This window comes from Leuciscus leuciscus, assembly GCF_965113295.1.
Source record: "Leuciscus leuciscus genome assembly, chromosome: 10".
Classification (NCBI taxonomy): Eukaryota; Metazoa; Chordata; class Actinopteri; order Cypriniformes; family Leuciscidae; genus Leuciscus; species Leuciscus leuciscus.
Genome location: NC_138734.1, coordinates 1,611,194 through 1,631,897, shown reverse-complemented (window position 1 = coordinate 1,631,897; position 20,704 = coordinate 1,611,194). Strand labels below are relative to the sequence as shown.

The following is a 20,704-nucleotide window of genomic DNA, read 5'->3' as shown; positions in this document are numbered from 1 at the left end:
TACCTTTCGGTAAGTTGTACTGTATCTTTAAATAAGAGGTAACAGATGATCGGTTTACTTGAACTGAGGCGCTACAGCGATCGGTCACGTCACATTTACAAGCGCCAAAACGGTATTTATTGTCTGAATTTCGTAATAAAATGGACAGAACATGAGAGCTGAGAATTTTTTTCATATCAATAGTAACCTGCTCTGTCTAGTCTGTCGGTGTCAGTGTCCTCTTTACTCCGTGGATGTGTGGCGCGAGAGCGTGTGAAAAGTGTCGATTGCGTGAGTCTCACGCTGAATGCGTAGAGTTGGCAGCCCTGCTTTTAGAAGGGGGATAAATCGTCGGCAGCGTTCCTCCTTCCGCCGTGCTTCATCTCCATGTGAGGATTCATTACATTAGACTAGAGTGCGCACAGCGCCGCATGCACACAGTGCTTCTACATGTGGGGATTCATTACATCAGAGTGCGCACGTGTTTCGCGCAGCATATACGCAGTGTTTGTTTAAGCGGTTGATGGAATATAAGCTAATGCGTGTTCTATAAATCTAAATTCTGATCTATTATTTTTCACGGTATTTTGAAGTGCCCGCGATAACAATATCGTGCTTATTCATTACCGCGATTTATCACATTACAAAATACCGGCACATGTCTCATGAACTAAACACTAAACTCTCTCTCTCACACACACACACACTAACCCTACCCCTAAACCTACCCATCTCAAACACACACAACACTTACCCTACCCCTAAACCTACCCATCTCTCTCACACACACACACACACACACACACACTAACACTACCCCTAAACCTACCCATCTCTCACACACACACACACACTAACCCTACCCCTAACCATCACACACACACACACACACACACACACACACACACACACTAACCCTTCCCCTAACCATCACACACACACACTTACCCTACCCCTTACCATCACACACACACCTGGGCATGGCCAGCGAACTCACTTTGTAAGAGAAGTTGAGGAGTATGTAGTCGATTCCCTCCTTCTCCTTCAGCACCTGCAGGTCACTGTGCAGAGGACTGTCTGGATCCACACTGAACACAACACACACACCTTCAGCTTTCTGAAAACTCCTAACTAACACAAGCAATAATGGGAAAATCCAGTTCTTACGTTCTTATCTTCACATGCCACTCGTACAGGCTGTCGTTGAACAGCTCCACTGAGTAGATTCCTGGGAAACAGAATAAAGCAGAATAAGAAGAGCGTCGACGCTTCCAGTGGCGTCTCGATCATTCACACATCAGTTATCAGGAGTCCAAACCGTTTTTATAACTCTGAGACCGGTAGATCTCCCTGAGCTCCTTCATGAGGCGATCCGACGCTTGAACTGATCCAGACACAGCGCCCTACAGGACCCGAGAGAACACACTCAATCAATCAATCAGACGCATTATTGACCCACGGCGCACATGAACTCTTATGAATCCCACAGCTCAGATTAATGAGCACTAGGAGCCCGACAGCTCAGTGAACAAGACAAGACGTGTCGTTTCAAATATTTCAGATTCACTGTAACACTTTACAATCAGGTTTCATTTGTTAACATTAGTTAATTACATCAGCTAACGTGACATAACAATCCATGTTAAAATGTAACCGTTAATGCACTGTGAACTAACATGAAGATTTTAATAAGCAACAAGCAACGGTTAAAAAATGCTGTAATATTGTTCATTGTCAGTTCATGCATTAATGTTAACAAATAAGAGCTTATTGTACAGCATTACCCCTTTTTCAAATTATTATTATTATTTAAAAAATGCTACATGCTTTTAAAAAATGTAATGCTACAATACAGTCATATTGTGCAAAACGTGCAGTGTGTAACTGCATTAAATTGTGTCATTATTGAATTCTCTTTAGTCTGTTTATTTGTGAGAAAATGTTTTTCAACGCCATGCCAGCTTACATGGTGAAATCTAGGTTACATGACAAAATACATAACTTAACTAAAAACCTTTACAGGATGTTTAAAATCAAGTCAGTCAAGTAAAGTCAATTAAGTCAAGAAAGAAGTCAAGTCAGTCAAGTAAAGTCAATTAAGTCAAGAAAGTGTCAAGTAAGTCAAAGTAAGTCAGTCAAGTAAAGTCAATTAAGTCAAGAAAGTGTCAAGTAAGTCAAAGTAAGTCAAGAAAGTAAGTCAAGAAAGTCAAATCAAGTCAAGTAAGTCAAGTCAAGGAAGTAAGTCAAGTAAGTCAAGAAAGTAAGTCAAGAAAGTTAAGTCAAGAAAGTCAAATCAAGTCAAGTAAGTCAAGTCAAGGAAGTAAGTCAGTCAAATCAAGTCAAGTAAGTCAAGTCAAGAAAGTAAGTCAAGTAAGTAAGTCAAGAAAGTCAAATCAAGTCAAGTAAGTCAAGTCAAGGAAGTAAGTCAAGTAAATAAGTCAAGAAAGTAAGTCAAGAAAGTCAAATCAAGTCAAGTAAGTCAAGTCAAGTCAAGGAAGTAAGTCAAGTTATTCAAGAAAGTAAGTCAAGAAAGTAAGTCAAGAAAGTAAGTCAAGAAAGTAAGTCAAGAAAGTAAAATCAAGTCAAGTAAGTCAAATCAAGTCAAGTAAGTCAAATCAAGTCAAGTAAGTCAAGTCAAGAAAGTAAGTCAAGTAAGTAAGTCAAGAAAGTCAAATCAAGTCAAGTAAGTCAAGTCAAGGAAGTAAGTCAAGTAAGTCAAGGAAGTAAGTCAAGTAAGTCAAGAAAGTCAAATCAAGTCAAGTAAGTCAAATCAATTAAGTCAAGTCAAGGAAGTAAAGTCAAGTAGGTCAACTAAGTCAACTAAGGGCCTGTCCCAATACCTCCCCTTACCCTAGATCTCTGCCCTAACCCTTGTTTTTGCGCGTTCTCGTGTAGGGGTAGGGTGTCCCAATACTCTAAAGAGCAAGGGGGAGTGCTATTCTCCCCTTAAAATCAACCCTCAAAACATAGTGCGGTCCGATGCAGGCTTAAAACGAAGTGGAAGACGAAATTACCCAGGATACCTTGCGGACTCAGCAAGCCGGTAATTTTTTTTAAACAAGATGGCGGATACCGCTGGAAAGGAACAATTGAATTTTAAGTATATTTTCACAAATAAGCATGTTAAAATTTCTAAATATGTTGGAATATGTTAGTTTGATGCACATCCAATGGACTGTTAAGTTTTGAACACTAATGTTAGAAAATATTTCACAAAGCTATCTGACGATGTTCATGATATCTGCAGAGTGCTTCGAGAGAGTCTGCCCATCAAATATACATCTGATCTGGGTAGTTCATCAAATTTTATTTTCGATGTTGGCTTCCAAGGATTATAAAAAGAAGATGTGAGGCAAAACTATTAAAAACTAGCCGCGTTCATCTAGTGCTTCATCTTTTTCTTTACAGCGCGCTGTCACTTCTCCCTAACGTTAAACCCAAACAGCACTGAGCACAATCAGTGATTGTTGTAAAAAGCAGTGTCTGCTGATTCTAAATTGCGGGAGGTGTTTGATTGTAAAAAGGGCTATTATAAGCACAATGATCCACGCAAGAGACGTTGACCCTGTTCCCATGGCGGCGCGCGTTCGGAAACGGACTGCAACTAGACAAGCAAACTATACTTTGGGTTTCATGTGCGCATCTAAACTATCAAATACAGACAAAAATATGGTTAAATGACTGGTTTGGAGATTCACTTTAACACAGTTTATGTCTTAAATGGGAGTTAGTTGTGGAATAGTTGGGAGAAAATGTGTATTATTAGATCTGCATTCGGTCTTAAAGTGGCAGCGTCTAATAAACCTGCTAATGATTACACCTTAAATGTGAATAAAACAACTAAAGGCAAAGAGAAAATTACTCCCAGCTCTTGAATGAATAACTTTAGCTTTAATAAGCATTAATCTATCTATAATAAACTATGCTGTGTTATTTTACATTTGATTACTTTATTAGATTTCTAGCATATTATTATGGATACTTATACCCTGATCATAACTGGAATAGTTATGTGCATGTATTCACATAGTAGTGGTGGCCCATTTTATAGGGAAAGATCTTCAACTCCACTTCCCTCGTTGAGGGGACTTTACTTTTGAGGGCACTCAAAACCAAGCGGAAGTTTTAAGGGGGGAGAAATGGGACAGGGCCTAAGTCAACTAAGTCAAGTCAAGGAAGTCAGTCAAGTAAGTAAAGTCAACTAAGTTAACTAAGTCAAGTCAAGGAAGTCAGTCAAGTAAGTCAAGTAAGTCAACTAAGTCAAGGAAGTATGTCAAGTAAGTCAAGTAAGTCAAGTAAGTCAAGTAAGTCAACTAAGTCAACTAAGTCAACTAAGTCAACTAAGTCAACTAAGTCAACTAAGTCAAGTCAAGGAAGTAAGTCAACTAAGTCAAGTAAGTCAAGGAAGTATGTCAAGTAAGTCAACTAAGTCAAGTCAAGGAAGTAAGTCAACTAAGTCAAGTAAGTCAAGGAAGTATGTCAAGTAAGTCAACTAAGTAAAGTCAAGGAAGTAAGTCAACTAAGTCAACTAAGTCAAGGAAGTCAAGGAAGTCAAGTCAAGAAAGTCAAGTAAGTAAAGTCAACTAAGTCAAGTCAAGGAAGTAAGTCAAGTCAAGGAAGTAAGTCAAGTAAGTCAACTAAGTCAAGTCAAGAAAGTCAAGTAAGTAAAGTCAACTAAGTCAACTAAGTCAACTAAGGCTGCTTTCCAGTCCAAAATTGTCATGCCCTTCACTTGCTAACTTCCCTCCGTCTCGTTCACTCGGATGTACGTCATTGCGAGTGCCCACTACTGGCGGAAACTGCAATGGGCTGAATTGGAACGTCCTAAGCCCTTGATCACTTGGAATCAGCTATGTAGTTGATTTATTATTTACATTTGTTTTCCCTTTAATAATTTGTTTAATGCAGCATCCAAATGTATATAGGGTGTTTGGGTTGTTTTCAATTAAAAAAATTAGAATTAATATATCATAGAGTTGTTTGTTGTGGTGGTGATTAGATGAGATCTGTGGTGACATCACAATCGTACTGCATTGTGGGATATATAGGTGCCTGAAGTGTACATATGAAGTAGACTCGCTCCCTCTGTCCAAATCGAGGGAACGAGGGTCTGTCCATCTAAACTTCCCTCGTCCACTTCACGAAGTGGAACGCACTTCAAAATGGCGGCGGGGATTCCCCCGAGGGGAAGTGCTTAGGGGAAGTTCGCGAGTGCGTGTCTAAAAGTGGACTGGAACGCAGCATAAGTCAAGTCAAGAAAGTCAAGTCACTGAACCGATTCGTTCAAAACCCTGGATTAGTTTAGTGACTGACGAAACACCACTGTACGTTATTGCCACATAGACGCGTAACTCTTTTGCTGTGGCTTGTTTGGAACTATTGTCCTTGGAGAAATAGAGCAAAAACAAAGAACATTGACAATGTTATGTCTAAAATGTCACTTATCGCAATTTTCACTCTGTTTACTGAACTGTCATATAAAGCCAACATCACATTTGCAATCGCGCTAATTTTCTGGAAATGGTGGTTAATATCATATGTAATAAATATAAAAATTAATATTCAAAAATCTCCTTTTATGAATATGGTCAATTTTTAAGTCTCGAGTCATCAAATCTCAACTCAAAATCAAGATTCAAAACAGAAGCTTTCGTCAGAAGAGTAGTAGTTTGCTTGCCTGAGTTCACGAACGATTCATTTCAAAAGGAACTACATCAATCACTCTGAAGGCCATCAGACTGAACCTTCTCATCATAATCATTCAATCTCCATCTAATCAGGACTGTGAAACTACTGCTTCCAACAAAAGCCTCCATTTCACCCCACCAGAACCCCGAAACATGAGGAAAGTGACCTTACCGAATGAGCACTTACATTCAAGTGGTCCTGCCTCTGGTTCTTGCGGATCTTCTCCAGAATGGCCAAGTTCTCCTTCTCGATCCCATCATCCTCAGACTTCTTCCCATCCACCGGCTCCTCCTCTTTCATTTCATAGTGTTCCAGGTCGATGTCCTGCTGACAGAGAGCACATATATGATGAGGTCACTAGGGCTGGGCAAAAAAAATTCGATTAATCGTTTTTTAAAATGTGGCCGATTCAGAATCGATTCTCAAAGTCCATGAATCGATTTTTTTCCATATTTATTTCCGCAAACATTGAACATAAGATTTACGGTAATCTTATTACTAGTCTTCTCCAACCAAACAGTTGATGGGCCCTATTGACTTCCTTAGTAAAAGAAGTCCATGGAGACCAGAAACAGTTTAGATAGCGGTACCCATTTTCTTCAAAATATCATCTTTTGTGTTCAACAGAAGAAAGAAATTTATACATGATTAATACATTCATAAATGATGAACTATCACCCAAAAGCCAGTATTATTTTCCTGCACTGTTCATAGGCTTGCAGCCTCCATGTTACAGCTAATGATTTTATGGTTGTTTTATCTTAAACAGAAAATAACACCTGATCCTGTTTGATCAAGGCATGTGACATTGTTCTGACTTGTCCAATTTTCAGCATCAATTTTTCATCTTGCACCAAAATCCTGTCTATTCATTGTATGTATTTTAAATATAGAGTTGGGTTCTGTTTTAATGTACAAGTGTAGTGTACCTAAAATAAACAGTTTAATATACAGGTTTTTGACTTGTAAACTTATGTTCACTGTTCTTTTTTATAAATATAGGATTTATATTAAATCTATATTCATTGAGTTGAATTGAGAATAGAAATCGAATGTAAAATCGAAATAAAAAATCGAATCGAATTGAGAGCTGGAAGATCTGAATCGATGCCCAGCCCTAGCGATCACACATGAGAACACATCATCATAATAAACACGAGGAAAACTAGGGATGCATGATATATCGGCAAGTATGTGTTCATTTATAATGTTATCGTTATCGGCTTGATAAGAAAATTTGGCCGATATATTAAAGCCGATAAATACTGTATTATTTCCCTCAGCTGAGACAGATGTGCACTGTTCAACATGATCAGCGTCTTGAGTTGCCTGAAATATGATTGGGATCACTTCAAAAAAGGAAAACATGTGCAGTGCAACATGTGCAGCGCAAGTCCGTCATGTCGGCTACATAAAATTATAATTGTGTGTTTGGGTCATGGCTTTTTAATGGTGAGACTTTAGGTTTTAAAATCAGGCTCTCAAAAATGATATACAAAATTTGGATTTAGATTCATCAGCCAATATATCGGTTATCGGCTTTCAAATAGAAAGAATTATCGGTATCGGACAAAATGTTCATATCGGTGCATCCCTAAGGAAAACGTATACGAACCTCTCCCATCTCTTCCTCCTCTTCCTCCTCTGATGTGACCTCATCCGTGGTCCCAAGCTACAGGATAAAACATTCGTTAAAAAAAACATCATAAATGAATTAATTATTTGCTCATCTGTCATTATATCATGTACTTGGGCGATATCCAGAGTATCAGTGCAATTCTATTTAAATGATCTGTTGTATGTATTTATGTAGTGTGTATGGTGTGTTACGTAGTTGGAAGGGCATTCACAATTTGTTGTATTTTAAATGCAATGACAATAAAGTTTTCTATTCTATTGTAAAATCATTCACTTTTTATGCTTGTTATTCACTTGTCTGAGTAAAAAAAGTTATTTATTTTCTCTTTATAAAAGTTCTGGTGGCTGGAGTTCCTATAACCACCCGGTGCGAAAGCCCCTGAAGAAGTTCACCTTGCGGTCGGGGTTCAGAGGCGCTGCGGGGAGCGGCTGGTCCAGCATCTCCACATCAGGGTGTTGGGGAAGATTATAGAGGCGACACAGATCACAGATCAGCCTCTTCAGCTGCTGCAAGAGCTGAAACACACACACACACACGAGCAAGCTCACAAATCACACCGAAACTGACCAACATGTCCCTGAAGATGAAAACAGGAGAGCAAAGAGAAATTAAAGCTGCAAGCAGCATTTAGCGGGGTTCAAGCAATCAAGGCCTTTAAGCACAAAAGCATCAAAAGTTATTACGTTTTATTTAGCAAGCATGACATAATAGACGGAAAAGACCATTTACAGCCAATACAGGTAGTTTACCATGGGAAATATATGGTTTTAAAACTTTTTAACAGTTATAGCGCCACCTATGGTCCAATCTCCATAAAAATTTCCATGCTTCTTTAGCATATTATGTCACATATGCTCATCAATTTTTGTGAAGTTCTGAGTTTTTATTAAGGATTTATAGGCTTTTTAGTGTATTTTGCCACGCCCATTTTCTAAATGACCCTATTACAGCCATTCAAATGCAAAAGTTCAACTTTTTTTCGATAATTATTGATCGAGAGAGTCCAGAGAATTGCCCTAGACTGGTCTGGTTCTGATCGGGCGAAAAACCAGGGACTAGTTCGCAAAAGTAGGTTTTTAACATGTTTGTGAATATTTAATGAACGGTTTGATTGACAGCAGTGGCTCTTGAGGCAAAGTTGTTCAGCATGAGCAGATCTATCAAATGATATGCATATTGTGTTGATGTGTGCAACACCACGTGATTACAGAGGGCGTAAACCTTGTTAGCGCCAACTAGTGGTCGATTTCTTTCAAAATTCTTACATACCTCTAGGGCCATGAGTCGAACATGCCCACTGAGTTTTGTTTCAATCAGCCACCGTTAACCTTGTCTAATAGGTGCTCAAACTTCATTGGCCGATGGCGGCCATGTTTTTTGAGATACACCAATGTCCTCATAGACATACATGACACCTTGGACCAAGACACTGCATACCAATTTTCAAGTCAATCGGACTAACGGTCAGGTGGTTATAGCCTGTTTTATGTTTTTTTCATGTTATAGCGCCACCATGTGGCCAATCGCCGCTATTTTTTTACTGTGACCTCAGATTGACCTCTTACACATGTGTACCGAGTTTGGTGAAAATATCTCATTTCGTTCACGAGTTATAGCCATTTTAGTAAAATGAGCTCCGCCTCCTGCAAACGTTTTGACGCCCCTTAGCAACATGGATCGAAATTTCAACTTTTTTTCGATAATTATTGATAACCAGACTCCAGAGAACATGTATGCACTTTTTTGGTTCCGATCAGGCAAAAAACCAGGGACTAGTTCGCAAAAGTAGGTTTTGGACAAAATTCAAAATGGCGGAAAATTTTTCCAGGCGGAAATGAAATCGGAGATATACATTTTGTCCGTCTTGAGCCAAGGATTACAGTGATATAAGATACTTGAGTCTATGACAAACGGTCTAGGAGTTATGGCTGATTTCATACTTTTGCTTGCTGTAGCGCCACCTATTGGCCAATCGTTGTCATACTTTGATAGGTTCTCCCCAAATTGAGGACTACCATTTGGCTGAGTTTCAAGTCTCCAGCATTTACGGTTTGGGCTGCACGATGCGTTTTAGGGGAAAATAATAATAATAAAAATCCTTACAATAACAATAGGTGTTCAGCACTTCGTGCTTGAACCCCTAATAAATGTGGGAGCAAAATATACCCTCATTATCAACTCCCACATATTAACCCTTGACGGAGTAGCTCACTTCAGAATTAATTTCCTCATAATTTCCTCATCCAAGATATTCATGTCTTTCTTTCTTTAGTCAAAAAAGAAATGAAGGTTTTTGAGGAAAACATTCCAGGGTTTTCCTCCATATAGTGTCTTCAATGGGGTCCAACGGGTCGAAGGTCCAGATGTGAGTTTCAGTGCAGCTTCAAAGTCTCGACACGATCCAGCCGAGGAATAAGAGTCTTATCTAGACAAACCAGCCGTCATTTTATAACAAAATAATAACATTTAGCCTATATACTTTTTATCCACAAATGCTTGTCTTGCACTAGCTGTGATGCGCCACACATTACGTCATCAGGTTGAAAGGTCAAGCGTGACGTAGGCGGAAGAACAGATCTAGTGTTTACAAAGCAAAGACTGAGTCAAAACGCCAAATATAGTCAAAAATAAAAGGTAAAACAATGATGTCGGATGATATTGAATAGAAAATAAGATGGAGTTTTTGAAGTGAAGTCGTGGAAGTGCAAGACCAGCATTTGTGGTTAAAAGTATATAAGTGTTATTTATTTTTATAAAATGTCGGCTGGTTTGTCTAGATAAGACTCTTATTCCTCGGCTGGATCGTGTCGTGAAGCTGCACTGAAACTCACATCTGGACCTTCAGCCCGTTGGACCCCATTGAAGACACTATATGGAGAAACATCCTGGAGTGAGAAAGAAAGACATGAACATCTTGGATGACGTGTGGGAGAGTAAATTATCAAGAAATATTCATTCTGAAGTGAACTAATTCTGATGGAAAAGATCATTTCTGACACTGACCCCAACCACTGTTATGAACGGTTAATAACATGCAGAAAGAGATTTGGTAGCATTAGTCAAGTTAGAACAACAGGACTTATGGGTAATTTGTGCACGAGATCCGTTCCCTTTAGAGGGAAAAGACCAATCCTGTCAGAGAGTCCTGATATCAACTCTACAATACAAGCAGAGAGACTTTCACTTGCATGTAAAGAAAACCTGACAGAAAATAAATCAGGCTTCATGAGGAGGAAGAGAGCAGTCCAGTTTAATACACACACACTGTTCAACGCTCGGGGTCGTAAGATGTGTTTTAAAAGAAATCAAGACTTTTATTCAGCAAAGACACATTAAATTAATCCAAAGTGACAGTAGAAACATTTATAATGTTACAAAGGATTTCCCATTTCAAACTCTTTCATTCATCAAAGAATCCTGAAAAATAAAGTGTATCACGGTTTCCACAAAAATCATATTTAAGTTAAACTTCTGTCACATGACTGAGAGAAATGAACACGTGTGTTTGCTGGACAGTGCCTTCTTCACTTTAAGGGATTCCTTTATACAGAAATGTATATTCTGTCCTAATTTATGAAACCCACGTCGTTCCATACCCGTATGAAGCTTTTCTTCTGTGTAACACACAAGTAGAAGTTCAGCAGAATGACGATGAGGCTCTTTTCCACACAGTGACAGCATAGAGGACGGGATTAGCTTTACCAGGGAAGATGGAGTGATGTAGTTTTACCACAGGACGACTGTGATATTAATGGCTAGTTTGCACGGGATAAGAGATCTCAGTAAACCAGCAGAAGTGGGAGAATAACTCTGTCCTCATGTGTGTATTACACTGCTTCCTGATATCATGTGCGCAAACACATATAACCTATATTTATTTATTTATTTATTTATATATATATAACAGTTATATTCGGTGGAACGATGTATTAATTAACTTTGTATTAATTGGATTGTGTTGGTAATAGGCACTAATGCTAAACGATGTTTCGAGTGCTATCGATCTTCTCTCTGATCTGATGGTGTGTGTGAAACACGTGAGTTTTACCACAGACTCGTTCCAGTGTCTAGAACACAACTGATGCTTCTCAAGCGTCTCCATACTTGAAAGAACGCGGAAAACTACTTTTAAACACGGAATGCTGAAATATTAACGTACATATTTACAGCGGGTCTGTTCGCACGGGATTAGCATCACCTGAGGTCATTTTTCCGGACCTTTTTCCTGAAGGTAAAACTCTCCGTAATCTTTCCTGACATTATCCGTAATGATCTCCGAGATGCACATTCAGACGGGACTAAAATCACGGAGAAGCTCTGGTGATTATTACGTTACCGCACCTCTCCATGTCACACTAGTCCCGTCCAGAGAGAGCTTTAGACAATCGACTCCAAAAACACACCCATTGATATGATAATCGCTCATGAAACCACCAATTGCATCTGCATTACTGAAGTCAAACCTGTTATTGTTGATGACAAACATGAAGAAGATTTGGAGTGAATGAACATTTGATTGGCATAAAGCATTGTAAGCGTTCAGAAGATTCCTGCCCAACGCCCTCCTTTGTGTTGAAGAACAAACGTCACAGGATTGGAACGACACGAGACCCAGTGAACGATGATTTCCAGGTTAAACTAATCCTTCAAGAAGAACGAGTTTAAATGTGGAAGACTTGAGGAAGGTCCACCTTCCTGTTTTACTCAGGCATGCAGTCCGTCTAGAAGTGTGCCGGAGTCCCAGTTAATCTACTACACACAACAAATAGTTAATAAAAGCCTGTCTCACAGAGACTCGTGTGTGTGATCACCTGTGGTCGTCACTGAAGTGCGCGCTCATATTACAGTGTGTTGTGTAACGGTCGACTCGATTACAGTGAAGCTCGGCTGGTAATCACTGTTTACTGCTGTTCAAAGCATCGTGATTACAGCACCTGCCACCATCATTGAGAGTATATTACTAATTACCTTCATTTACTGTCACTTGACATGAGAAATTAAATATATGACTTAAAGAAGATCTAGTGTGTGTCTAGTAGAACAGGTTTCCCCGCTTTAATGTTGTGAATATGAATTCATAAATAACACGCATTTATTATATGCCAGTATGAAGTGTATTTATTATAATGATGGATGAATTGAAATGAACTTTTCTTCCCAATAAAATAATTATTGTTTTAAATATTGACTGATTAATTTACTCATTTGATTATTATTGTTGGTATTCTTCAGAAATGTTATAGCTCATTAAATGAGGGGGGAATTAACGGATAAAGTAATGCTCAGTAATATAATATAAACCTACACAGATTAGATGCCCGTTATCAGCTCTTCAGCACATGATTAATTATAACCAATGAGACTGCTGGAGCTAACGACCTGTCAATCACTCAGCTGAGGTCATCCGGGTCACAGCTCCTCGCTTCTGTCAGGCAAGCGCTTGAAATTTCTGTCTTGTCGTTTAAAATTCGTAATAAAAATAATGGTGAATTAATTAATTTAATTACTTGTTTTACAAATACAGCTATTTTAGCCTCTGATCACGAGTATTAATTGCTGCTGTTTAAAGTAACGGGCCAAATAGCCGCCAGCGTTACCCTTGTCCTCTGAGGTAACTCATCTGCTAAATTGTTCTCTTTTAAAACTTGCATTTGAATGAATTGACGAATTAATTTACATCCATTTTGTTGTTAATTTCTATTTATTTGTGGTTGTTATGAAAGATGTGATCGAGCCATGGGTATGAAGGCCGGCCCAGAGCCGCTAGCCAAGTCGATGAGCGTCACGTTAGGCCTATAGACATGCTAAAGGCTTTGTTTCATGTAAATGTTAAACCTAACCAACCTACACACTCTTCTGATCTCATTACGTATGATTAATGAATTATGCCAGCCGTTCATAACTGATATACACCGGTAACGCTCACACAACTGTGCGATGATGTTTGTGTATGTTTGGTAGAACCATGTTTTCGGGAAACACCGACTCGATGAACTGATGATAACGACAGAACTTGCAAACACAGCTGGCTAACGATGCTTCTGGGAAACACACCCCAGTTTACTTCCTGTCTCTATGAAGCCCCTCCTCCTGAAAAGCACACTTTGCTCTGATTGGTCGGCTGGAGCAGTGTGTTGTGATTGGTTGAGCGCTTCGAGTGTGTTTGGGAAAGTCCCGCCCCTTACCATAACTGCCAGTTTAACACACTACTAACTTACTCAACCAGGCCCCGCCCCTTTATTCTGCGCATGAATTATGTAAATGAGGAATATTGTGACGTGTTCGTTCCCGGAAGAAACTCAAGACTACAATGGAGGCGTTTCAGGAGTTCAGAAACACTGACACTGATATAGAGAAGAACTGGAGCTTCTTCATGATCAAACACTAAAGAGAGATGAAGAACAGCACAGGTCTTCTTCAACGCCACCAGACGGAGTTTGATTCAGGAACAGTATAGAGGAATGCCAGTATAGAGGAATGCCAGTATAGAGGAATGCCAGTATAGAGGAATGCCAGTACAGTGAGAAGAGTGTGATGGTTTACCAGCGTGTTTCCCTTCCTCACGTCCTCCAGCCGCTCCAGAACCTGGGTCAGACTCGGGTCATCGGAGTCCACAAACCATATCGGGGACGTCGAGGGGTAGGACTCCTGCAAGACGAGGCCGGAGAGTTTACACCACATTACCCATAGTGCAACACTGTAAATCTGAAGAGTTTACACCACGAGGACACATTACCCATAGTGCAACACTGTAAATCTGAAGAGTTTACACCACGAGGACACATTACCCATAGTGCAACACTGTAAATCTGAAGAGTTTACACCACGAGGACACATTACCCATAGTGCAACACTGCAAATACTTTCATGTTTAATGGGTTATTTCAAGTTTAAGTGATAAAGTATGTTTACGAGCGGTTTAATTCATACAATTTAATTGAAATTAAAACAGAATTAAAACTAGCAAAACCCACAGCATGATCTCACGCCGCTCTACAGATAAAATCTTCTTCTGAGTCTCCTAATCCTGTTTCTCTTTCATTTCATAGTTATGTTGACTTTACTATTACTGTAAAATGTGGCTAATAGTGATAATAATAGTGATAATAATAATGAAGAAAGAGGCGTGTCGAAGCGTTTGACCGGTAATGATGTTTTTCCAACATTCCCATCTTTAAGCAGGTCCAGGAACTTCCATTAAACATGCTCATATTTACACATCTAGATCTATATAAACATCCACAAACCCTCGGCAGGAAAGCTTGTTAATCTTAAGCCGCGTTTCCACCGAAATTACCCGGAACAATTTGTACCAGGAACTTTTTTCCCAGGAACTTTTTTCGCCCCAGACCGGTTGCTTTATGCGTTTACACCGCGGTCTAAAGTACCGGGAAGGTAAACTGCGCGCAACTGCTCCTCCCAGTCTGCGACGGACAGTAATCAGTTTTGAGCGCCACATTTATAATAAGTAGGCTATGGAGGAGTTTCAAACTGTGCTGCAGTTATGTATTGGTTTACTAACGAGGTAATTAACAAAACAAAATAGACGAGCACTGATACTAAAGCGTGTTCAGAAAGCTCGTATGCGTATAAAATTAGACAACGTATGTTATCAGTGTTATCATGTGAGATGCCTGGGACGAACGCGCAAAAAAAATTCCTCTTTCGCAAATACGCTTAAAAAAAGCCCGAACCCCGTCTATCAATCATAAATAGTGAATAGTCTTGTAAATAGTTGTTTGTTACTAACCTCAAAAGCGCTATTTCAATCCTGTTATAGTAAATTTGTAACATGGTTTGGAGTGCCTTGCAATAGATGACAATGTGTAAACATAATGACTTAATAATAAAAGCTGTGGCAGAAAAGAGACGAGCACTGATAAAGCGTGTTCAGTAAGTTCGTAATGCTAACGTTAGATATAAAATTTGTATGTTATCAGCTATTGCGGACATTGACCGTGAGATGGTTGGGACGAACGCGCAGAAAGTTTACTCTTCCACAAATACCCTTAATAAAGCCTGAAACTCGTCGCCAGTCCACCAGTTTTTTTTATTAAATTCCATATTTGCAGACAGACAACTAGCCACGACACGAACCGCAATAGATTTTTTAAAAAGGGAGGTTAAAAATAAATAAAATGCTGCGTGGAATCATCCAACCAAAATGCGGCGTGAACACAACCAATCAGCTTGTGCAGCGCACAAGTCCCACCCCTGAAAGTTCCTGAACTTTGAAAAAGTACTACCTCATGAGCAGGGACTATCGGAGGGGGAAATATTTACCCGGAACTTCATTTAGACCCTGGTTCCTGCGGTGTAAACACATCGAGTACCAGCCCAAAGTCCCTAGTTCCTGGGGAAAGTTCCTGCGGTGGAAACGCGGCTTTACACTTTATTGTACAGTATGTGCCTTAACTCAGGCAAGCTCTGGGATATGAGGAACACTGGGATATGAGGAACACAGGAGTCAGGGACGTTTAGTGGGATCTGGGTTTGTAATATCAGGGACGTTTAGTGGGATCAGCGTTTGTAATATCAGGGAAGTTTAGTGGGATCAGGGTTTGTAATATCAGGGAAGTTTAGTGGGATCAGATTCAGGGTTTGTAATATCAGGGACGTTTAGTGGGATCAGATTCAGGGTTTGTAATATCAGGGAAGTTTAGTGGGATCAGGGTTTGTAATATCAGGGATGTTTAGTGGGATCTGGGTTTGTAATATCAGGGACGTTTAGTGGGATCAGATTCAGGGTTTGTAATATCAGGGACGTTTAGTGGGATCAGATTCAGGGTTTGTAATATCAGGGAAGTTTAGTGGGATCAGATTCAGGATTTGTAATATCAGGGAAGTTTAGTGGGATCAGATTCAGGATTTGTAATATCAGGGACGTTTAGTGGGATCAGGGTTTGTAATATCAGGGAAGTTTAGTGGGATCAGGGTGTGTAATATCAGGGATGTTTAGTGGGATCAGGGTTTGTAATATCAGGGAAGTTTAGTGGGATCAGGGTTTGTAATATCAGGGAAGTTTAGTGGGATCAGGGTTTGTAATATCAGGGACGTTTAGTGGGATCTGGGTTTGTAATATCAGGGAAGTTTAGTGGGATCTGGGTTTGTAATATCAGGGAAGTTTAGTGGGATCAGTGTTTGTAATATCAGGGAAGTTTAGTGGGATCAGCGTTTGTAATATCAGGGACGTTTAGTGGGATCTGGGTTTGTAATATCAGGGATGTTTAGTGGGATCAGCGTTTGTAATATCAGGGACGTTTAGTGGGATCTGGGTTTGTAATATCAGGGAAGTTTAGTGGGATCAGGGTTTGTAATATCAGGGAAGTTTAGTGGGATCAGGGTTTGTAATGTCAGGGAAGTTTAGTGGGATCAGGGTTTGTAATATCAGGGAAGTTTAGTGGGATCAGCGTTTGTAATATCAGGGACGTTTAGTGGGATCAGGGTTTGTATTATCAGGGATGTTTAGTGGGATCAGCGTTTGTAATATCAGGGACGTTTAGTGGGATCTGGGTTTGTAATATCAGGGAAGTTTAGTGGGATCAGGGTTTGAAATATCAGGGAAGTTTAGTGGGATCAGGGTTTGTAATATCAGGGAAGTTTAGTGGGATCAGGGTTTGTAATATCAGGGAAGATCAGGGTTTGTAATATCAGGGAAGTTTAGTGGGATCAGGGTTTGTAATATCAGGGAAGTTTAGTGGGATCAGGGTTTGTAATATCAGGGAAGTTTAGTGGGATCAGGGTTTGTAATATCAGGGAAGTTTAGTGGGATCTGGGTTTGTAATATCAGGGAAGTTTAGTGGGATCAGGGTTTGTAATATCAGGGAAGTTTAGTGGGATCAGGGTTTGTAATATCAGGGAAGTTTAGTGGGATCAGCGTTTGTAATATCAGGGACGTTTAGTGGGATCTGGGTTTGTAATATTAGGGAAGTTTAGTGGGATCAGATTCAGGGTTTGTAATATCAGGGACGTTTAGTGGGATCAGCGTTTGTAATACAGTTATTTTAACCACTATAAGAAGTATATAGTATGTATGTGCGAAACCGGACTGTAAAATAAAGTGCTACTCAATAAGGTTTCATTAGTTAATGAAGAATACTTCTACAGTATTTATTAATCTCAGTCTCAACATTTATAATACATTTCTAAGCTCCAACGTTGTGTCTGTTAGTATAAGCTAATGCACTGCGAACCAGCATGACCAGTTGCATTAACTAACAGTGATAAATGCTGTGAAGAATATACTGTTCATGTTAGTTCATGTTCACAAAGAGGACCTTATTGTTATACTTTTATGCAAACACTTTATGGCTGACAAGATCCATTAGTAATTCATGCACTTTGAAATAAAAGTAAATATTTAAGTACATTAACTGATGTCATTTATAGTCGATGCTTATTTGTCCTTGACACTTTGCATCTTTAAGTAGTGTATAATGTTTTTTAATTAAAGTGTGTTGCTGTGAAGTTACTACATCTAGTTTAAAACATGCAGCAAGTCAAGAAAAAAAAGAAATAATAAATAGTACTATAGTGAGTAAAACATTTTTATAATAATGTTAATTATTATTTAAGAAAAACTAAATATTCTCCAAATAATATTTTACGCATTTATAATATTCATTTTCACCAGATAAATAATACAAATAAAATAAAAAAAGGATTAAAATAAATAAAAAGATTTAGTAAAGGGTTTAAATAGAAAGCATACCCCTTAAATAGGGTATAATAAATAGAAAACATTTAAAATAAAAACATTTTACACAAAAAAAGTTACATTATTATTGTTAGCATGTCTAATATTCGTCTAGTATAAAATAAATATATAAATTAATCTTTTTTTAAAAAAATAAGTAGGCTACTATAATGAGTAGAAAACTTTACATTATTATTTTAAGAAAAACTAATTATTTTCCAAATAATATTTTAAGCATTAAATATATACATTTTCACAGTATAAAACAAAATAAATATTAAAATAAATGAAAAAAGATTTAAATAAGTACTATGAGTAAAAAAGTTACATTATTATTTTTAAGAGACCAAATACTTTCCAAATATTATTTTATGCATTTCTAATATTCGTTTTAAGTACAAATAATAATAATAATTAAAAAAAATTAAGTACTATAAAGATTAGAAAAAAAATTGCATTATTATTTTAAGAAAAACTAAATATTTTCCAAATAATATTTTATGTATTTAATATATTTGTATATACAGTATAAATAAAAAATATTAAAATAAATAGACAAATAACATCTAACAGTACTATAACTAGTAAATGTCTCATAAATGTATTTATATTTAAATAATCAACTAGTTTATAATAATAATAATACTAATAATTTAAATAACTTTAAATAAGCACTATTAGTACAAAATTACAACATTTTTTTCACATTATTATTTTTAATAGACCAAAACATTTTCAAATAATATTTTAAGCATTTAATATATTCGTTTTCACAGTATAAATAATAAAATAAAAATATTAAAATAAATGAAAAAAATATTTAAATAAGTACTAAGTAGAAAAAAAAGTTACATTATTTTTTAAGAGACCAAATACTTTCCAAATATTATTTTATGCATTTCTAATATTCGTTTTAAGTACAAATAATAATAAAAAAATGATAAGTACTATAATGATTAGAAAAAATTAACATTATTATTTTAAGAAAAACTAAATATTTTCCAAATAATATTTTACGCATTTAATATATTTGTATATACACAGTATAGGCTAAATAAAAAATTATTAAAATAGACAAATAACATCTAACAGTACTATAATTTTTCAATATGTTTCATTAATGTATTTATTTATATTTAAATAATCAACTAGTTTATAATAATAATAATAATTTAAATAACTTTAAATAAGCACTAGCCCACAATTTGTTTCACATTATTATTTTTAATAGACCAAAACATTTTCAAATAACATTTTACACATTTAATATATTCGTTTTCACAGTATTAATAATAAAAAATTAAAATAAAAGATTTAAATAACATCTAACAGTACAGTCCTATAATGAGTAGGGTTGTTTTTACATGATTATTTTCAATAGAGACCAAATATTTACCAAATAATATTTGACACATTCATAGTGTTAGGTTTCACGGTATAAACTGAGTCTTTCACCACGACCATAAACAGCTGCCTATTAGGCTAAGTGTTATGATATTTGATCATGATCATATGTGTGGATTGATGACGTCAGAGTCGCCACAGAAAATGGCATCCGGAAATTAAGAAAACCCATGAAACGAGACACCAGAACCGGGTCAATAAAGGTCTCAGAAGTGCGCACTTTACAATAATGACTCCTAATAGATTAACTTTCAGATAATAAACCTGAGGTGAAGCTAGTGTGAACACACGGAGCCGAACACTGATGTTTACCGACGCGAACGCGCTTGAGCTCGGCTATTCTCGAAGCCGCGCGCCCGAACCCACCGTGTGTTGTGATGAAGAGTGTGTGTGTGTGTGTGTGTGTGTGTTCCATCGGTCTTACCGTGATGTTGCAGTGGATGATGAGCAGCTTCTCTCCGGTCACGTTGAACTGGCAGCTCAACTCGTCCGGCTTCCAGTCCAGAATCCTGAAGCGTTCGTGGTTCGGGTCGAAAATGGACTCCAGAAACTTCAGCTCGGCCTTCAGTCCCGAAACCGACATGTTCCTCTACTCATCTCCGGGCATCAGGAGCCGAGAAACCGAGAGAGCGAGAGAGAGGTGGACAAAAGAAGAAGAAGAGACGCGCAGTTGCGATCACTCCGCCGTGTTTTTGTGGATGTCAGTGCAGAAATAAAGCTGTTTAATCTCTGAACGCGCTTTGAATAAGTTCCTCAGGTCTTTGCTAGTACAATCCGTCGATTTAAAACGCAGATCTGGAGCTCAAAGTGTCATAAATGTGTGTGTGAACGCAGGATCTTGTGTGTGTACGACTGAGCGGAAGCTGTTTTTTTCCCCTCTGGGGTTTAAAGATGGAGGCGCGCGTGGAGGACCCGCAGTCCCAGCATGCACCGCGGCCGCGAGCGAGCGACAGGATACAAATGAGAACCTGAAACTTTTCTTTTCTTTTTTGTTTTGGGTTTACTGTCTGGAAAATAAAAAAATCATTAAAAATCAAAAGCACAACATTTGTAAAATTACATTTAGTGGCTTTTGTTGAGTTTGTTAGCGCTACTGCTACGCCTATGCTATTATTTTGATAGTTCATCTCATGAAAACAAGAGTTACGGGTATGAAATAAACTAATACAAACTTTTAAAGTCCCCCTGTGGTCAATAATGGCTTTTAAACTCATATTTGATCACCAAAATTACATATTTAGACAGGTGTTTTCCTTAAGAAATGTTTCTTAATGCCTTAAAATATCTTGAATGTAACT

The 20,704-nt window shown here is 37.9% G+C and overlaps 1 protein-coding gene and 1 long non-coding RNA gene across 5 annotated transcripts in view; one reads left to right on the top strand and one right to left on the bottom strand.

Annotated features, from left to right (window-relative positions):
- Positions 1 to 20,301, bottom strand: part of ube2q1 (ubiquitin-conjugating enzyme E2Q family member 1) — a 35,474-nt gene extending 15,173 nt beyond the window's left edge. The window contains exons 1-8 of one of the 2 annotated variants that reach the window (XM_082182267.1): positions 19,831 to 20,301; positions 13,850 to 13,954; positions 7,699 to 7,821; positions 7,283 to 7,339; positions 5,839 to 5,991; positions 1,298 to 1,382; positions 1,147 to 1,207; positions 977 to 1,067 (exon numbers count right to left, since the gene is read on the bottom strand). In XM_082182267.1, coding sequence (XP_082038393.1) covers positions 977 to 1,067; positions 1,147 to 1,207; positions 1,298 to 1,382; positions 5,839 to 5,991; positions 7,283 to 7,339; positions 7,699 to 7,821; positions 13,850 to 13,954; positions 19,831 to 19,989 — 834 coding nt within the window. In that variant the 5' untranslated portion in view covers positions 19,990 to 20,301. The remainder of the gene's footprint in view (positions 1 to 976; positions 1,068 to 1,146; positions 1,208 to 1,297; positions 1,383 to 5,838; positions 5,992 to 7,282; positions 7,340 to 7,698; positions 7,822 to 13,849; positions 13,955 to 19,830) is intronic. The other variant, XM_082182268.1, reaches the window with a different exon arrangement.
- On the top strand, positions 4,040 to 5,501 carry LOC309507856. 3 transcript variants are annotated; one of them, XR_014209249.1, is made up of 3 exons: positions 4,049 to 4,175; positions 4,262 to 4,589; positions 4,645 to 5,501. It is a non-coding gene; the product is annotated as an uncharacterized lncRNA (long non-coding RNA). The 3 variants fall into 3 exon arrangements; XR_014209248.1 differs by having other exon boundaries at positions 4,040 to 4,175; positions 4,213 to 5,501; XR_014209250.1 differs by having other exon boundaries at positions 4,262 to 5,501.
- Positions 20,302 to 20,704: the final 403 nt, after the last annotated feature.